We start from the raw sequence: 19,673 nt of genomic DNA, 5'->3' as shown, positions 1-19,673 counted from the left end.
TATATTAATTTTTGTTTTGAATGTTTCTTTTGTGTGTTTTTATTTCATTACAATTTCTTCTCTTCCATTATAAATTAAGTATGAACCCTTGCTTTTTTTCATGCGGAATTCGCATTTGCTGTTAGACGAAAACCTATTTGACTTTAATTAGATAATCAGTTCGGAAATATAGCGGACCAACATTAATATGAATATATGTTTCCACTTGACATTATTTTAACGATCACATAAAGCAATGCGGAAATATTAAAAAAAAAACATCACCATTGTGAGTTTTACCCTACGTTTGGAGATATTCTATATGTATTTGTTGTTGTTTGTTTTTAATAACCCATAAAGTGTTTAGTGAGATTATCAAAAGAATGCTGACGATAACATTGGTATTGTGAAAGAAGCTTTTCAATAAATGGTAAACATTTTTTCTCCTATTGAACTTATTATTGGAAATGATTATCTCTTTTGCTTTAAAAAAAGAATGGTTTGCATACTTATATTGAGTATATACAGCAAAAGACCATTGGAAGTCGAAATGTAAGAATTAAGATATAAATATTGAAATAACAAACATATGAGATTTAATTTAGATAACATAAACGATTCTAATTTTATGAAAGCAGATGCGCATTTTGAAAATTAACGTCTCTTAAACAATGTACTGCACGAGCCCCAATGCATTTGTAGACACAAAACACGAAGACAAACTTTGAAGAGCAAATCAAAACATAAATAGGAATTGAGTGGGAGAAATTTCTTTGATTTTTTTATATGTTTGCCTATAAATGATTAAATCAAGAGTTTTTTCACATCATATCAGTTAACCGGATGTAAAGTACAATATCTATACGAATATTTTAGAGTTGAAACGTGTTACTAAAAATATGAAATAGTAAACACCATATTTTTTAATAAAATGAAAAGTAACTTATTCATTACATCATTACATCTAGAAACGCCGTTAAAGTTACAACATAATCACGATTAACAAACATTAACAGATATACAAAAGAATAAATAATATAGATAACAATTTACTTTAATTGATTTAGATGTAAATGAACAGAAACAAACAAAACGACACCTTAAAAACAAAAGACAACCTTTATATTTTAGTTTAATTTGAAAAAGTGGCCATAATTAGAAAAAAATTACAAGTGTTCTATGAAGTAGAATATAATTGCTCTAAGTAGGGTATTTTTCCGTTCATGACATACGCTTAACTATTATTTATAGAATTACTACTTATATCATCGTTTTCTTCCGCATTAAAGAAAGTACTATATAACTATTTTACTACCTACGCTTTCCTATCATTTAAGTTTTTTTTTAAATTTCGGAAATCACAAGGTACAAATTTCATGTGTATTTAAAAAATATGATCTATGAACCATCACACTTATTTATCTCTCAGGTCTATCCTCATGATCAGCAATATGGACATTCTTTCTTGTGTTGTTGTTTTCCACGTCTTAACTGGAATTTATGGAAAAGGTAAGTTATTGGACTTTCCAAATAAAATGTTTAAATCGTGAAGGACTGCTATTAAACTAAAATAATCCTAGCACCTTTAAAACCACAAAAACTACGATCTCTCTACAGCAATTGAAGAAAAACGAAAGATAAGCAAAATGTAAAGCTAAACTATTTAAAAAAAAATCAAAATATAGAAATCTTAAAAAATTGATACGGTTTAGGGACACATCATATTCAGAAAACACACGAAGGGTGATTACCTTACAAGGAAGTCACAGTTTAAACAAGGAAAGTCATAATATAGTTGTTCAGTTTATGAAAGATTTTTTTTAATGCATATTACAACAATTTTGCGAATTTTCAACCAATTTCTATGATTATTATTTACCAAGTTGTCCTGAAATTTATATGTACTACAATTCTGTAAATTTATATGTTACTACCATTTTTGTTTTGTTCTCAATAATCAGCTCAGCTTAAAAAAATAATTTATAATTTATTGATTTGGTTTTGTTTTGTTTATGTATGGTTTGACAATAAAACAATTAAATATGTGTTCTATAAATCTTAATTCCTAGTTATGGATTCCCTGAATGAAAAAATTGCAAATATTTGCAATCTTAGACAAAAAGTTGTTGATGAATAGTTTAAAGTCTTATATTTATATTTTGACCTCTTGGAATCTTTTAGGTGAAGTCGCAAATACAGTAAATTGGCATTGCAAAGGCTATAATGGCGTCGACGAGTTGTTTTTATGCATTCATAGAAACTTTAACAACGAAAACGACTGCATGGAAAAAATAAAGATGGTGATTCAAACCGGTAAGCATTTAACTAATAATTGTTAATAAATACACCTTAATTTATTCAATACTTAACAAATAACATGAATAAATGAAGGCAACAGTAGTATACCGCTGTTCAAAAGTCATCAATCAATAGTAAGAAAAAAACGGGTTGCAAATTAAAACCGTGAGAAACACATAAACTTTAACATGTTTAAGTGGAAAATAATGGAAGGAAAGAACACTGAAAAGCGAAACAAAACAACACGATTTCAAAGGACTCTATTTTGATTGTTCTGATAAAAGGTTATTATCTTAATGTTCTATCATGACTTTGAAAATACTTTGAACTACAAAATTATTCTACATCAATGTGTTGTTTGTAATATCTTTCATTTTTGCTGGTGTGCTTTGTACGTGCTACTTTTTGTGTTTCTTTGGTACATATGACGTAGTTTTGTACTTATAACATCCTATCATCTATGTCATTGTTATATTATATGTCATTGTTCTATTATATGTCATAATGTTATTGTTTTATTATAATATTTAAAATACTTTTAAAGACAAAATACGTTGATATATCTTCCCGTGTGAACATTCCAACATCAAACACACAACTTCGTCATGCAGCCATTTGGGTTGATTTTTAATACATATAAGTAGTAATGCATGTAGTTGTTTAATCTTATATTTTCTTTTTTGTGCTTCTTTGTTATATGTTTGATTTTTTTGTTTTGATTGAGCTTGTTACACGGTATTGATGGCTGTATACCTATTTTGACAAGTTTACCTATAATAGATATAAAAAGATGTTGTGTGAGTGCAAATGTATGTGTTGTTTACGCATAGTCATATATATAATGAAATTTGATGCGACTGTCATACAGGTGAGAATTGTAGCGCTATAAAAACAGTTCCAATCCACCAGGTTCTACACTTGAGAATGTCTGTACTAAGTCAGGAATATGACAATTGTTGTCCATCCGTTTATGGTGTTTTGTCATTTGATTTTGCCATATGTTTAGGGACTTTCCGTTTCAAATTTCCGTCGGTGTTCAGTATTTTTGTTATTTTACTTTTTAAGAATTAAACATTACCGTGCTTCATTAAAGATCAACAAGTGAGTCAGATAAATCTACTGAAAACTGAAAAAAAAAATAGATTTCTCTCTCTTAACATAAATGACTAATAAAATATTCATTTAAAATTTCGATTATGAAAACAATAAACTGAAGATTCAAACAGCAAGCTAGAAATATAGAAAATAAACAAGAATGTGTCCAAAGTACACGGATGTCCAACTCGCATTATCATTTTCCATGTTTAATGGACCGTGAAATTGGGTATAAAATCTAATTTGGCCTTAAAAGTAAAAAGATCAACCAATAGGGAACATGTGTACTAAGTTGCAAGTTGATTGGACTTTAACTTCATCAAAAACTACTTTGACCAAAAACTTTAACCTGAAATTCACACTTTTAATTTCTATGTTCAGTGGACCATGAAAATGGGGTCAAAAGTCTAATTTTGTTTTAAAAAAAGAAAAATCATGTGTACTAAGTTTAAAGTTGATTAGACTTCAGCTTCATCAAAAACTACCTTGACCAAAAACTTTAACCTGAAGTCGGACGAACGGACGGACGAACAGACGAACAGACGGATGGACACACATACTGAGTTTATTTACAATATACTCCGAGGAAAATTCAAAACGGAACCTCCCTAATCAAATGGCAAAATAAAATAAACCCACATCAAACGAAAGGACAACAACTGTCATATTCCTGACTTGGTACAGGCATTTTCTTACATAGAACATGGTGGATTTAATATGATTTTTAGCTAACTAAACCTCTTACTTTACATGTAAATCATTTGCTATTACCTCAGCTTATATTTTATAAAGTAGGTTTGAACATCGGTTAACTACTGTCGCCCAAGTTTTATAGATTTACAACATTTGTAATTTCCCTTCGAAGAAACAGAAAAAGTCTTTTTTTAGTAAATCATAGAAGTCCCTTGGGATATCATAAGTATTTATCAAAGGTACAAGGACTGGAATTTAATACGCCAGACGCGCGTTTCGTCGACATAAGACTCATCAGTGACGCTCATATCAAAATTTTTATAAAGCCAAACAAGTACGAAGTTGAAGAGCACTGAGGATCCAAAATTCCAAAAAAGTTGTGCCTAGTACGTGTAAGGTAATCTATTTCTGGTATAAGAAAATCCTTAGTTTTTTCGAAAATTCTAAGTTTTATGTTCAGGAAATTTATAAAAATGACCACATAATTGATTTTCATTTCGGTGATTACTGGGCTGGTGATACCCTTGGGGACAAAACGTCCACCAGCAGTGGCATCGACCCAGTGGTGTAAATAGTTATCAAAGGTACCAGGATTTTAATTTAGTACGCCAGACGCGCGTTTCGTCTATGTAAGACTCAAATGTAATATCAGTTTTTAGTTCTAATATAATCTTAAATCAATCCTAATTCTATCTTACTTTTGAATTATAGTTTTTCATATGTGACGTCATGCTGTTTCTAAATTTCATAAATTCAAATGTGGCGTGATGTTTGTGCCTTTTCGCCATCGTATGTGACGTCATTTTAAAATTTATGATTTGCTGCGTTTAGGCCTGAACTGAGTCGGGTGTGTCTATTTTGTGTTGGTCTTAGCATTATGTATTCAGGTTAAGTTTTCAGTAATTAGTTAATACTTCCGTTTTATTATGTATATCTCTTTCATATTCATTTGATACAATTTACTGTTTACAATAGCATTAATTGTTCTAAATAATAAGGATGTTCTTATCCCAAGCATAAAAACTACGCCGTATTTGGCACAACTTTTTCAACTTTTGATCTTCAGTGCTGTACAACTTTGTACTTTTTTTCACTTTCGATCTTTTATATCTGGGCGTCACTGGTGAGTCTTGTGTTGACGAGGCGCGTTTTTGACGTATTGAATTTTAAACCTGATTCGTTTTGTTATCTATGTAATCATGTGTTTCTTTGTCTAATTTGTTCTCCTATTTATTTGTATTGTAGTCCTGTAATATTATGTTGTCATTTCAATGTTATATTTAACTTTGCCATTTAAGTGCGAGGTTTGGCATGCCACAAAACCAGGTTCAAGCCACCATTTTTATTCCTTTTTAAAAATGTCCTGTACCCAGTCAGGAAGATGTCCATTGTTATATTATTGTTCGTTACTGTGTATGTTGCATTTTAATGTTGTGTCGTTTGTTTTCTCTTATTTTTGAGATATTAAGATAAGACGTGGCACGGTACTTGTTTGTCCCAAATTCATGTATTTGGTTTAGATGTTATATTTGTTATTTTCGTGGGATTTTGTCTGATGCTTGGTCCGTTTCTGTGTGTGTTGCGTTTCGGTGTTGTGTCGTTGTTCTCCTCTTGTATTTAATGCGTTTCCCTCGGTTTTGGTTTGTTATCCCGATTTTGTTTTTTGTCCATGGATTTATGAGTTTTGAACAGCGGTATACTACTGTTGCCTTTATTCATCAGTGACGCTCTTATCAAAATATTTATAAAGCCAAAGAAGTACGAGCTTAACTAGAAATGGACACAAAAAACCTTTTTTTTATTTTAATTTGCTGCTATGAAATTTATAAGACGAAATATATCATGCAAAGCTCTCGGAATTTGTCTGGATTAAGCTATACTTTAGCATCACTGGTGAGTCTTTTGTAGAAGAAACTATCGTCTTGTGTAGATACAAAATTTATATCTTGTTATCTATGTATAATGAGTTCAATTATAGCCATTTTTGATAAAATTTCTAGTTCCAAGTCCGGAATATATTGCAGTCGTTATCAAATACACCGCATCTAAGCATGTTGTTGCTTATTCTTGTAGCAGTTCAGTGTCTCTGTAGTTAACCAAAGCTGGGCTTTAAATTGATTGTGAAACTGCCTATTTTAGAGGTGGCGTGAATCAGTTGTGGATACTAAAAAATTTCAAAGTACCCACGAAAAAAGGTGATTCCACTGTGCTAAAACATTTGACTTTTCTACACTTTACACAAGTATTCCCCATTCCAAACTAAAGGCAAATTGAAAGGGTTGGTTTTGTCTTGTTTCATAAATAAGAATAGCCAACTTAGATACAAGTATCTTGTCTCAGGGAAGGATAAATCGTACTTTGTAAAGAATCACCTTGTTTCAAACATAAAAAATCGCTGAAACTTACATTATAAAGATGCTTGATTGACAACATATTTGTTACTTTTGGAGGACTGCTTGCATTCCAATGGGAACGAATTGGTCCTCCTTTTTGCCGACTTGTTCCTTTATTATAATGAGGCTGACTTCATAAATATTTTAATATGAGCGTCACTGATGAGTCTTATGTAGACGAAACGCGCGTCTGGCGTACTATAATCCTGGTACCTTTGATAACTATTCATACAGGTACTTCTAAGGAAGAAAGATAGGAATTTTGTAATATCCTTTAACTTTAATATCCACTATAAAGATGATGTTCTCTCACCAAATAATTCAAAATTGGTGACAATATTTAGTGAAAAATAAATACTGAACTTGTTAAAATAGTTTCGTATACTTTAAGCATATTAGTTGATTTATTTAATACTTTAGTAAAAACAAATAACAGTATTGAAAGTCAACATTAGCCTAGGTAAAAGGTATTGTACATACATTTAATGAAAGCATGTACATTTAATAATAAATGTTATATTCAGGTTATAATATTCTGTTACTCATGGGGATTAAAATCCTTTGTTTATATTGGGATTATTGTCATATTTGCATTTATAGGTAGGAGAACATTTAACATCTGTTTAATTCAAATTGTGTGTAGCTGTAAGGCAATAATTATGATAAAAAAATTCAGAAATGTGAAAATTCATCTAGCTAGCACAAACAATAAATGTGAAAACCGTTGTTTGAAATGAAAAAAAAATATGGACATGTAAAATGGAACAAGTTTTAAATATATCTTTTGTTAAGATTTTTTAAAAACAATTCTATTACAATTTTAAATATGATTTTAACTGATTACTCTCTTACATCCATGTTGTAACTTCTCGAGACTGCACCCTGAAATACAAATAGTCCAGAAGATTTCAAAGAGACAAAAACAAACTTCTTAACAAACCTTTATTTCATTAAATGCCCTGTACCAAGTCAGGAAAATGACCACTGTTACATTATAGTTCGTTTCTGTGTGTGACGTGTCGGTGTTGTGTCGTAGTTTTCTTATATTTGATACGTTTCCCTCAGTTTAAGTTTGCAACCCGCATTTGTTTTTTTCTATCAATTGGTATATTTTAAACAGCGGTATACTACTGTTGCCTTTATTTATTCAATTAAAGTCAAACTTATTCCGATATTAATCATTGTAAAGTATAAACAGGTCATAATCAGTGACAAAGTGTGCATGTATATACTGTATGTTTTAAATCTTTGTGGTTCATTAAATTAAAGAAGTTATAATTTATTATATAAAATCCTTTCTAACAAAAATTCTACAGTTATATAAATATATATATTAGTTCTTATTTTTTTTTAACATCATTGAAATGGGTTATTTTAGAATTCTTTGTACTCATATGTTATCATGATTACTTGCAGTTTAAGCATCAATTTAATCAGTTACTTTGAGACATGATGTTATCATTAATCTCATTTAACTGTACAATCGAAAAAGCAATTGTAATTTGATAAATTATGTTGAACGTATCCAGACCGATCTCTGCATTAAGACTACTACCCTTATACTACTTTCATATTTCATAAGCAAAACATGAATAACAAAAGTCCAAAATTTACTTAGAATCGATTGTTCCGAACTAGAAAAAAATCCTGAATTCACAAAACACACAACAACATACAAATCATAACAAGAATTTAATTAGGAATAAATTATTTCGTTTGTCATCTTTTTTATCAATACTTATATACGATCTACTTATTTCAAAGGTAAAATATATAGCTAGTCTAGGTCGTTGAAAACTTCCATTTGTTGTTCAATAGTCATTGATCCGTAACTGACAATATTTGAAAAATACGTTTAATATATGATAAAATATTTAGAAACTTTTGGTTGAAGTACTTAAGGTTAATTTCATCTATGATGGATTTGATTATTATGTTTTTTTCTTCTATCTTTAAAATGTATTCCAGAAAAGTGCTTCGAAAGCATACAATTAATGAAGTGTTTTTAACTCTGGATTGTTTGATTGAGAATTATGTTTCCAACTGGTAATAGTCCCTCTTGAACTGATGGTTCGCACTTATCATGAAAAAAATGTTGTTGACCGACGTTTTGGCTGTTATATTTTGCTGCTAATTATTCATGTTCAAGTTAAAAACATTTGAAATAAAAAACAAATATTGATAAACGTTATGCAAACATCTAGTGTCGTTAAAGTTATTTCATTACATAAGTTGTATATATCAATCGATTAATAATTTCATACAAATTCTTAATATACAGCTATGCATAAGAATATAACTAAGGAATGTTTGGTGGAGCAGTCAAAACTTCCATGTACAAAATGCGCTGGAAACAACAGCTGCACGATGAAGGACTGCAGAGAATTATTGTCTGTTTTCATAGGTAAGCAAATAACGAACTAAATTTCAATTATGTTGAAATGTGCACAGTTATAGTTCTAGCTGTAACCAAATGGTCATTTCTCTATATAGAAAAAAAACATATAAGTTCTGAACACACAACATTATCATGTTTACGTCTAAAAGTTTTTGATGCTTGTTTTTCACTCTTTATAACGAATTGTATTGCTACCGTAAATAAACATTGTATCGTCGTTTCTACTACATGTATAAGTAACCATCCATTGTACCACGACCATTCTTGGTTTATCAGAGAAAAACATGAACCACTAACATCAATATTGCAAGTTTATCAATTGGTAACATAATGTCAATATATACGAATAGACAAAAATAATACTAATAATGTATTCTTGCAAGGGAAATTTATCCCCCCTTTTCACACTTTCTAGGCATTTAAAAAAAAATGAAGATAAAAAATAGTATTGATGGTTCGTGTTGCTTGCCACTTTTCAGATGTTTGCTGCTCCAAACTTTTTAATCGATTCCATTGTCAATTAAATCAAAAGAATTGTTCTTATTAATCCTAAGAGCTGAGAAATATTTTTTTTTACATTTTTACTGTCCATTTTTACTATATCCAAACAATTTTATTTTTTTAATTGCAGAAGAATTACAGAATCGGCATAAGCGGCGCGCTAATGATATAGGTAAAAAGTTGACGAAGTACCAACAAGGATTTCAAAATAAAAATGATGGAAAAATAATTTATATTAACACAAGGATTCATACAAATAATACATATTTCATTAGTTTAGGAATGAAAATGATTATATAATATTTTTTAAAGGAGCTTTACACTTGTAATGACTAACTATAAAGTCAAAAATATTACTTTCTAGTGTTGAAATTGTACTTTCAACTATATTTTAATTTGTTTGTACTTATCACCGATATATCAATTTGTTTGTACATATCACCGATATAATAGGTCAATAATGTTTAAACTGAGTTATGCACTTCTGTCTAGTATTGTGCTGTTACGAAACTGTCACTGTAAGTGATAGGGTTAATTTACAGTGCTCACAACCATAATTTACCCCTTTACACACCTACTTGTCATAAGCATGTAGTGTAATGGGTTTGCGTAGCTGTTTTATTGAAGATATGATGATCTTCTTAGTTTGAACAGTATTTATAAATGAAAAATTACAAGAATAAAGGTTTATCTGTTGGAGGATTCATCTTTTGAAATTATTTGTTACATATTTCTAAAGGAGACCAATCTTACGATAAGAGGACCGTTATGAATTTAACTTGTCCTTCCAAATTTAAATATGAAGCATATATGTTGCAAGCAACCCCTTTATTCAAATTGAATACATTGTATTCTTTGAAAAATGCAAAATATAATTTAACAACAACATTGTAAAGAATTCCCGTTATTTACGCATACTTTGTAACAAAATATCCTTCATATAAAAATACTGTAGATTTCACAAGGGTAATTTCGATTACAATTCATCTTGAATATTGATTCACCCGCCATTGCAGTGAATTACAGCAATATAATTTCACGACGAGAATGTCCTTTATCCTAAAGTTGGTAACTTAACAATTCAGGTTTTATGATTCTAATGTTTGAATGAATGGTTCATTACAATATCTATACAAGAACTGCAGCTGTTTTTGGAATGTGTTGTGAATCTAATATCCGGCGTACAGTTCATATTCGTTTCATACATGCTCCGCAATACTGCTCTTAATATGACTCATGGCAGAGGTGATTTTGAGTGTAGTGTTACGAAGTATTGAACGGAACGGATATGAGCTCTACGCCAGAGATTGTGATTTATCTCTATTTTGTTTGTAGGTTCACTAAACTCCGATGATGCTACATCCGGTGAATCAGACGACGAAAACAAAAGTATGAATAAAAAAGAAAACAGAGGAGTTGGTGAAACCGAACAATGCGAAAAAACTACAATTGACCGTAAGAAGTGGAAATTAAGTAGTGTTTTCGTTGGTGCCTATTTTTTGTTTATTGGGAAAATCCTTAATATTTGTGAATACTAAATTTCTTGTTGAGAATTCTGCATACATTCCTTCAGTGAATTAACATTTGGTTAAACATTTAAATGCGTTTTTCATCGTTCCCAATGCAATCATAAACATTAGTACTCAAGGAATAGCAAAAATGTATATGTTACAGTGAATTTGTATAATCAGGGATTATGTAGAATCCCTGATTTTTCAGAGAATATGTAGAATCACTTAAATCATTAGTAATTATATATAATCCCTGAAAATGACCAGTGATTTTACATAATCACTAAACATTTTAAAAATTATTCTACAAATTCCCTAATATAATTTCAGGGATAATGAATAATTAATGGATCCTTTGTTTGATAAAAAAAAATATAGACAAATTATAATTTTTTACCGTCATATTCTTTTAATTTTGTTTTTAAACACAGAGGATGATCTTAAAGATATAACCAACACACGGTTTGAAAATAAAGTTGAAGACTTCAAAATTAATGATATCAAGATTCCCTTTATAGCGATAAATTTACATGTATTGTTTGTTTATTAAAAGCCAGCGTAAAAAAATTGATATATATGTCCTATTTGAAAATCAACAGGGCATATTATTTGCGTTACATGTAAAACAAATGGTGAAGAAGATTATGGAAAATCTGGGTTTTTTTTGGTTTTTTTATTTATAGAAATTCAAACAGAGAGAAGATAGACATCTAAATGTGTAGAAAAACTCAGGATTGACAATTAAAACAAAATTGTCAAAGATGCTGGCATTTGGTGTTATATTCTCATTGCAATTCCGCATGGGTAAAAAAGGAAAGACAATAATGAAAAAATATAATTGTAATTGTTCATCAGAAGTCTAAAAAAGGATAACGCCTGGCCAAAAACATGTTATCATGCTCGAACCATGCAGTTCGAGGTTGCTTATTCCCTTTTTTGAGAAGGGGGGGGGGTAACTACATATGTTTTTACTGAACACTTTATTTCTCTTAGGCGGGTTATAAAATATTTTTATATTTAATTTGTGAAGATTTTTTTTTCTAAAATGTAGATATTTTGGTATAAACAGATGTTAAGCATATCATTTTAATACATTGTGTTCAACATTTTAATATAGTGTGCCTACCATTTAAAACGGGTTATCATTTTGATATTTTGTGCTTAACATTTTACAATTTATGTTTATACAGTGTCTTGCTGTTTTAACATGACTTTTATTAATTTTCTTTATAAATAAAACTATTTCATCATTCCAGTTATTATGTATAATCCCTGACGTTTTTTCCAGTGATTATACATAATCCCTGAAAATGTTAGTGATTATATTATATAATCCCTAAACTGGCCAGTGATTCTACATAATCTCTGAAAATTTCAGGGATTCTACATAATCACTGATTATACAAATTCACTGTTACATATACACATACTTATACAGGTAAAAGGTAAACGTCAATTAAACATCATTCCAAAGACACAAAAATCCATGATAGAAAATTTTACTTAGCTTTTATCATTTTCAAAAACTACGTGCTTTACACAGGTAAATTTTTCTCACATACATCTCATATGAAATTCACCTCGATCTTTCTTATTCTTGCATTAACTTTCCACATGATTTTTACATGAATCGAAATTCTCATGAGTCTAATTTCGATTTTTTGAAGTGAATTTCAATGTAGTTATCGAAATGTTTAACCAAAATGAGTTTTTTTCATGTTTTAATCAATATTGAAAACTTTGGTTATTTGAATAAAAATTTTTCAAAATTCATGTGAATTTCACGAAAAAAGTTAATGTGAGCTTCAAATGAGAATCATGTGAGTTTAAAATGAGTGTCATGGGAAACTCGTGTAAAACAGTTCACGTAAGCATGTTTAAACTCCTTTGCGTTGAAATGCACGTGTACGTCACACTAGATTCACGATAATAAAACAAAAGTAACATTGATTAAATAGATCATTGGATATTACAAATGACAAAAACCCGAAGAAAATATAAAGTTATTCTATTCAAAATAGTATCACACTATTTTCATACCTAGTGAAATATAAATAATTAATTCCTACACGTTTATGAATTGCTTCTCATTTCATACATATTTTGCCAGTCGTAGTTTTGGGAAGATTTTGAAAATAATTTCCAAAAACAATCAGACCAACACAATATTGTAATGCCCAAAGTCATTTTGGAAAATCAATAAAAGTTCCTTAAAATACAAGCAGCAATAAATTCAAAATAAAAATTAAATTACATTAACGGTATCATTAGCTCCAATACGCACCAAATAATTAAGTAGGAAATTTCTTCTTATGCGTGTTCTTTTATACTTATAAATGACAGTAAGCGCCTGCAGTGTAAAACTCTTCTATTAAATTTCAAACAATTTATATCTTACTTCCACAATACATCCCTCACATTATTCCTATAGTATTTTTGTCATTTCGGTCTTCAATAAAGGCAACAGTGGAGAACCGTTGTTCAAAAACCTACATCGATTCAGAAAAAAAAATCCAAATCCGGATTACAAACTAAAACTCAGGGAAACGCATCAAATATAAGAGAAGAACAACGACACAACAGAAACATAACATTAACATGTAGCATACACAGAAACATATTATAAAATAACAATTGCAATTTTCATGATTTGGTATTGGAGATTTTAAGAAAAAAATGGTGGGTTGAACCTGGTTTTATGGCATGCAAAACCTCCCGCTTTTATGACAATGTTAAAGATAACATTAAAATGATAGCATTACATGCCACGACTACAATACAAATAAATGGGAGAACATATAGGACAGAGATACACACGAACAATAGCTAACAAAACATACCAGATTCAACAATTTTGGTTCTTATTCATTATTTGATTTCAATTATATAGGCTTTGAGCGTTCCTACGAAAGGTTAATTGCTGTTTTCATTAGTTTTTTTTATGTATGAACTTAAAGAACCTTTACACAAAATTTCGACAAATTTCTGAAATCTGTTTGTTTGATTACAAAAATAATTTGAACAATGAAGATTCTTTATTTTAGACGTAGAGCATAACGATGATACCACAGACAGTAATAACAAAGATGAAAACAAAGGAACTACAGAAAACGAAAAGGGAAAAGAGAAAAGAAGAAAAGAAGACAGAGAAAACAATAAAAAACGTAATATCAATAAAAAGAACAACGAAAGTAATTAAAATGTAAACGCAAAGGAAAAAGCCACCCTACAATACAATAAATCAATGCATGAAAAAATGTTGCAAGTGAATATATGGCCTTCAAAAGTTAAAAAAATCATCTCCCATATCCCAAGCTTAAAATTACACAGAGGAAAGACAAGTTGTTCGTGTTGCAAAAGATTTGTTGTTACAACAAAGTTCCGTGGATATAGAATTACAATTATACAAAAATATTTAACATTGGGGATGTGTTTGATTTCGGAAATGTACATGATGTAGATAAACATACGACATAATGAACAATCCCGTTCTGTGGATTTTCTTCTTTTTTAAGATTTTTATATGAAATGAAACACGACCTCGAGTGGAAAGGTTAAATGCAATCGAATAATTTGCCAAATGATTAAGAAAAAAACATTGTTTTCAAAAAAAGACTGAGGTTTCATTAATCTCAAAACGAGCACAAATATTATCAAGTGAAATGAAAAAAAAAAACAACCTTTCATTTGATTTTGCCATGTAATAATGGACTTTCCGATTAGATTTTCCTCTAAGTTCAGTATTTTTGTGATTTTACTTTTTATCAACAAAAACAACAAAATAGTGTAATCATCAAATTCTTTTTTCCCATTTTTCGATAATGAGCGTTTGTTGTCAAACGGAACTGCATCGTACTGTTTTCCGTGGTTTTTAAACTCCACTAGTAATTATCGTAGCAATAATTATAAAATATCGATAAGCATGAACAGTTTTTAGCAAAATGTTACTGATCAGCCGATAATTTATCGACATGAAATTAACACTTATGCAATTTTGCGTCTATCTATATATTTTTCTTGTTGAATTTGCATATTAAATCACGTTTCGTCAATAGCAATTGATGAAAACCTCGGATATTTAAATATCAGTGAGTTTTTTAATTGTAAATAAAATTGAGAATGGAAATGTGGAATGTGTCAAAGAGACAACAACCCGACCAAAGATAAAAACAACAGTAGAAGGTTACCAACAGGTCTTCAATGTAGCGAGTAGGGGCATTAAGCCCTAGTTTTGGCCTAAGAAAATGAAATGTTTGATAACTATTTCAAATTGGCACATAACGTTTAGAAATGCATAGGGTCAAGAAATATGAATGAAAAACATGAAGATTTTTATTTTATGACGTCACAATTACGTCATAATATATACTATTTTCACAAAAACGATGAAAAATACAAAAAATATGTAGTTTTCTGACTTTATTTCCGTCTAGGAAACATCCTGCGCAGCCGAGAAACAACAAAATAATGTAACAAAAGCTTTATTATAACTATTGGCATTATCTCACCAAATATAAAGTTGTTTCTTGGGTGAGCACATACTTTTTCAGTCTAAAATATACTTCAAATTTGATGAAAAATCAAGGAAAATCACAAAATTTAACAAAATATGCAAATTAGGTTAAGATTTGTTGCCATGGTAACTTGTTCTATGTCAAATTTGTTTTGTTTTTCTTAGTACCTTATACCTTAGACAAGTTTTCAGTAATTTAAGAATATGTATGATAACTTTAAAATTTGCAGTAATTTTTGGGCCAAATAAGGGCCTTATTGCCCCTACTCCTTTCTGCACCCGGAGGCGTCCTTCAGCTGGCCCCATAAACAAATATATACTAGTTCAGTGATAATTAACGCCATACTAAAACATACAAATCAATGCGCCTGCTTAAAACGTATGAAGGTGTAATACCACCATTGATTTTCTTGGCATGAGTAAAGTTGTATCCTGTCCAGTTCTATAGAAAAAGTTTCACATAACATTTCATTGCATATAAGAAAATAACAATCATTGGAAGTTAACCAATCAAATTTCTCCCCTTATTCTATCTGCGTACAAGGTTTAGTCACCATGTAACCTCAAGATTACAAAATTTTCTATAGAAATCACAAATAAAAAATAACGGTGTTTTGAAATACCCAAGACATATGTTTATGACACAGAAATAGTTTTACTGCAATAAAATGTAGGATTAATTACCTACAACGGTCAAATTCAAGGGAATATTTTTTTAGACCTACTTTCGTATGCAACCGGATGTGATGTACCATGATTTGGTGGTATTACACCTGAAATCGCTTTTTTGCGTAAGTTATTTTTTATTGTATTGTTGGGTATGTTTGTAACCTTGTATCATACATATAAATCATGCAATCATTATCTCCAAAATATACATGCATGTGATTTGTGAATGCTGTTTTTTTTTCTTTTTCAGAAATATTTAAAGTTGGAGCGATAGTTGGTATCTCAGTTGGAATAACAAGCACAATCATATTATTTCTGATCATACTGGCTATTATTTATGTATGCAGACGAAGGTAAATTGAATTTTTGACATGTTTACTCAAAAGTCAAAATGCATTTGAGAAAAAATGTTTATGAATTTTCGCATGCTTCACTCAAAATAAAAAAAAATTGGAAAAATAATAGTTTTTGTAGTGTTTTGCAAACTGTTTGTTTGTTTTTATGACGTAATTAGATTTTTGGTATGCATTCAATAAACTTTAGATTTTTCGTTTAGTACTTTCTGTTTCTTCAGTATAAATTTGTACTCTTGGACACTTGTTCCAAGAATGAGACTGCACTAGTTTATTTTTTTGATGATTGTTGATATTCTACCTGATCGAAATTGATCGTCTGTCAATTAATCATTTACATGCAATGAGTACCGATTATCAAACTTTACGCAGGATGATATTGTAAAGTACTAATTTTTAGTCACAATATCAATCGTTTCATATGAGTGAGCGCTTCAAACTAATTTTAAAAGGCTCATATTATTGAATACTTTATATGTATTTTATGCCTTTATTCATCACAATTAATCTCCATACATAACTCGAGAAACACTTATTAATCACATCAGCAAAAGACAACAACTAAACATCAGATTCCTGACTTAAGATAGGTGCAAGTAAATGCATTGGGTTCAATCGTTTTAATAGGTACCAACTTTCATATTGTCTGAAACAATAGTGTAACATAAAGAAGAAAGACACACACTATATATATAAAATATCAATCGAACTTAATTTAATGAACCTTTAATTTTTTCACGTCTGTTTCTGAAATATTGGATAAATTAATTAGTTAGATGTTTTGTATGTTATAATTACGTATCAACAGGTTTGGCTCCTATTGATTTATTCATATTTTACTTGTTCTTTTAAGATAGTAGTAGTTGTATGTCTTTGATGTATTTGTACAAAGTTTTTTTCAATGTATTTAAAAAATTGCAGTCTTAACAAATTATGTAAGTGTGGATTTCTCATTTTGTCTATATAACAGCTGTAGGTTTATCGTGCGATAAAATCAGGTTGACATCCCATTTTACTTCTGAACTTTTATATACTATCAGGAACATATATATGTATCAGCCACACTGTTGAGTGTTCCCAGGTACAATGAACAGTAATTTTCAATTTTCCATGCTGATTTTTCGTTCCTTGCGATTGCAAACGTTCTCGATATATTTTTCCGCGTGCGTGTGCGTAGATACTATTGTTGTTTTTCCCCCACATATATGTATTAGTCGTGTACATGTTATTATTTATTATCTGTTAGTTGATATAACCGTGCGTTTGATATTTTAAGGTTTCATTATTTCCCTCCATTTTGAATTTATCATCAAATTCTGTATTTTTGCAAATACCTTTTTTGGTATTTATTTTATCGTGATAATCTATTGAGACGCTACGATTTAAACAAGGTTTTTAACTCTCTATTTTTCAACATATATTCGTATGTTCTCGTAGAAAGATACCAGTCAAAATTTGTTAGTAAATATATGTTTATCCTTTTTCTGATTCCAAGTTATTATTTATATGTTAAACAGATCAAAGAAAAAGAAAAGAAAGAACACGACAAGACTACAGCCTATCGACCAAAGATTTGAGATGACAAATCTAAATAGTAGTACATCCTGTACAAACAAGGAAGAATACAATATTCTTTCTACAAACAAATCTTTAAACACTTACAAGGCACAAGGCGAGTACTTTGTTCTCGATTCCTCCATTACGAAATATGATAAAGACTTGAGGAACCGGAAATTACCAGAAATAAAAAGATGCAGTAGTACAGATGGTGATGAGAGTGTCTACTATGAAATTGATGAAGACAAAATGAAATCTTCGACAGATTTGGAGGGCGTTCACAAGAAGCAAATAAAAGAAGGTAGAACTCAAGGTTCTCTCCGTAGTTATCGGACCAAAGATCTATTAGGGTAGGTCAAATCGGTTTATAGCTTGCTATTCCGTAATATGCTATTTTATAAGGGTGTTCGTTGGCTTATATACTGGATACATTAGTATGCGATGGTTTCCAAATTTCGTGGTATTCGTGGATACGTGTGGATAAATTTTCAAAATGTTCAACGAATCACAAATTTTCTATCAGGCGGTATGCATACTTTGGGAAAACCAGGAAATCACATATCATGGTATCCACGACATTAAATTTACGTTGGTTATTTGTCTCATTGCAACCATATCACACCACGAATAATGTTAAGCAGCAAATATTTTACAATTATATCAATATAATAGAAACGGATAATTTATTTATCGGATTATTTTTGTGTGTTTTTAATTTTGAAACCCTTTTTTTAAGCAACCGAAAATGAAACGTCGGGTCAATCAATATGACGTCTGGTCATTGAATTTGACGACATTAGGGTTTTTAAGAAATTTCACGGCAACAAATTTGTGTATTGTTTTGACCAACTCGTATTCTTTCGCTGTTAGGTACCTGTCATAATGTTGAAAGTAAATATTGTATTTTTGTTTAATAGATCAACGATGAAAAGCGAACAACTTATAAGACTAATATCTGATGACCAACGAATTGAGATGGCAACTCTTGAAAGGAATCAATCTAGTACAAAAAAGGAAGTAAACATGGGTATTGCTACAAACACCGTCGAGGCACAAGGCGAGTACTTTGTTCTCGATCCCTCAGTGACGAAATATGACAAAGACTTGAGCAGTCGGGTCTTACAAGAAGATAAAAAAATAAATGTTTCAAAGGGTGAAGAGAAAGTTTACAATAAAATTGAGGAAAATGAAACAGAAGCCTCAAAAGATGGGTTGACAAAACACCAGAAGCAAATTGAAGAATTTCGAGATATAGCTATTTACCATACTGATCTCACCAACAATCAAAACCAATTACGGTTTGACAATACAACTTACGATGCGACATCAAAGGTAGATGTTCATATCTACTAGGACATAATACTGTAATGGCAAACATATAATTTAAAAGTGTTGATATGTATCATACACAATTGTTTTCATTTTGCCTATGTTAAGATGAGATTTTCTGACATTGTTATCTATAATAACAATCATGGACCGTTCAAAATAGATTTGTTTATGAAGAATGAATATAATTATATTAAATTTGTTTAGCGCATTCATCATTAATTGCATCACTGTAAAGCACAAATACTGTATACATTTTCCTTTTCCTAATTTTAGACTTGCTAGTAATGCTTACTTATGCCTGTACCAAGTCCATAATAGGACAGTTGTTTTCATTGGTTTGATGTGCTTAAGATTATAATTTTGTACTTTTTCAAGGGATTT

At 30.1% G+C, this 19,673-nt stretch overlaps 1 protein-coding gene across 1 annotated transcript; it reads left to right on the top strand.

Moving 5' to 3' along the window:
• The first annotated feature begins 1,348 nt into the window (after nt 1-1,348).
• Nucleotides 1,349-19,643, top strand: LOC134726296 (uncharacterized). Its single transcript, XM_063590695.1, has 8 exons — nt 1,349-1,488; nt 2,161-2,292; nt 8,740-8,862; nt 9,488-9,529; nt 10,693-10,812; nt 16,301-16,403; nt 17,921-18,310; nt 18,878-19,643. The coding sequence occupies exons 1-8, from the start codon at nt 1,380-1,382 to the stop codon at nt 19,311-19,313; spliced, it is 1,455 nt and encodes a 484-aa protein (XP_063446765.1). The 5' UTR covers nt 1,349-1,379; the 3' UTR covers nt 19,314-19,643.
• The last annotated feature ends 30 nt before the right edge of the window (nt 19,644-19,673 follow it).

Source organism: Mytilus trossulus, chromosome 7 (assembly GCF_036588685.1).
Source record: "Mytilus trossulus isolate FHL-02 chromosome 7, PNRI_Mtr1.1.1.hap1, whole genome shotgun sequence".
Lineage (NCBI taxonomy): Eukaryota > Metazoa > Mollusca > Bivalvia > Mytilida > Mytilidae > Mytilus > Mytilus trossulus.
The sequence above is the reverse complement of the archived record's forward strand: the minus strand, read 5'-3'. Positions and strand labels throughout refer to the sequence as shown.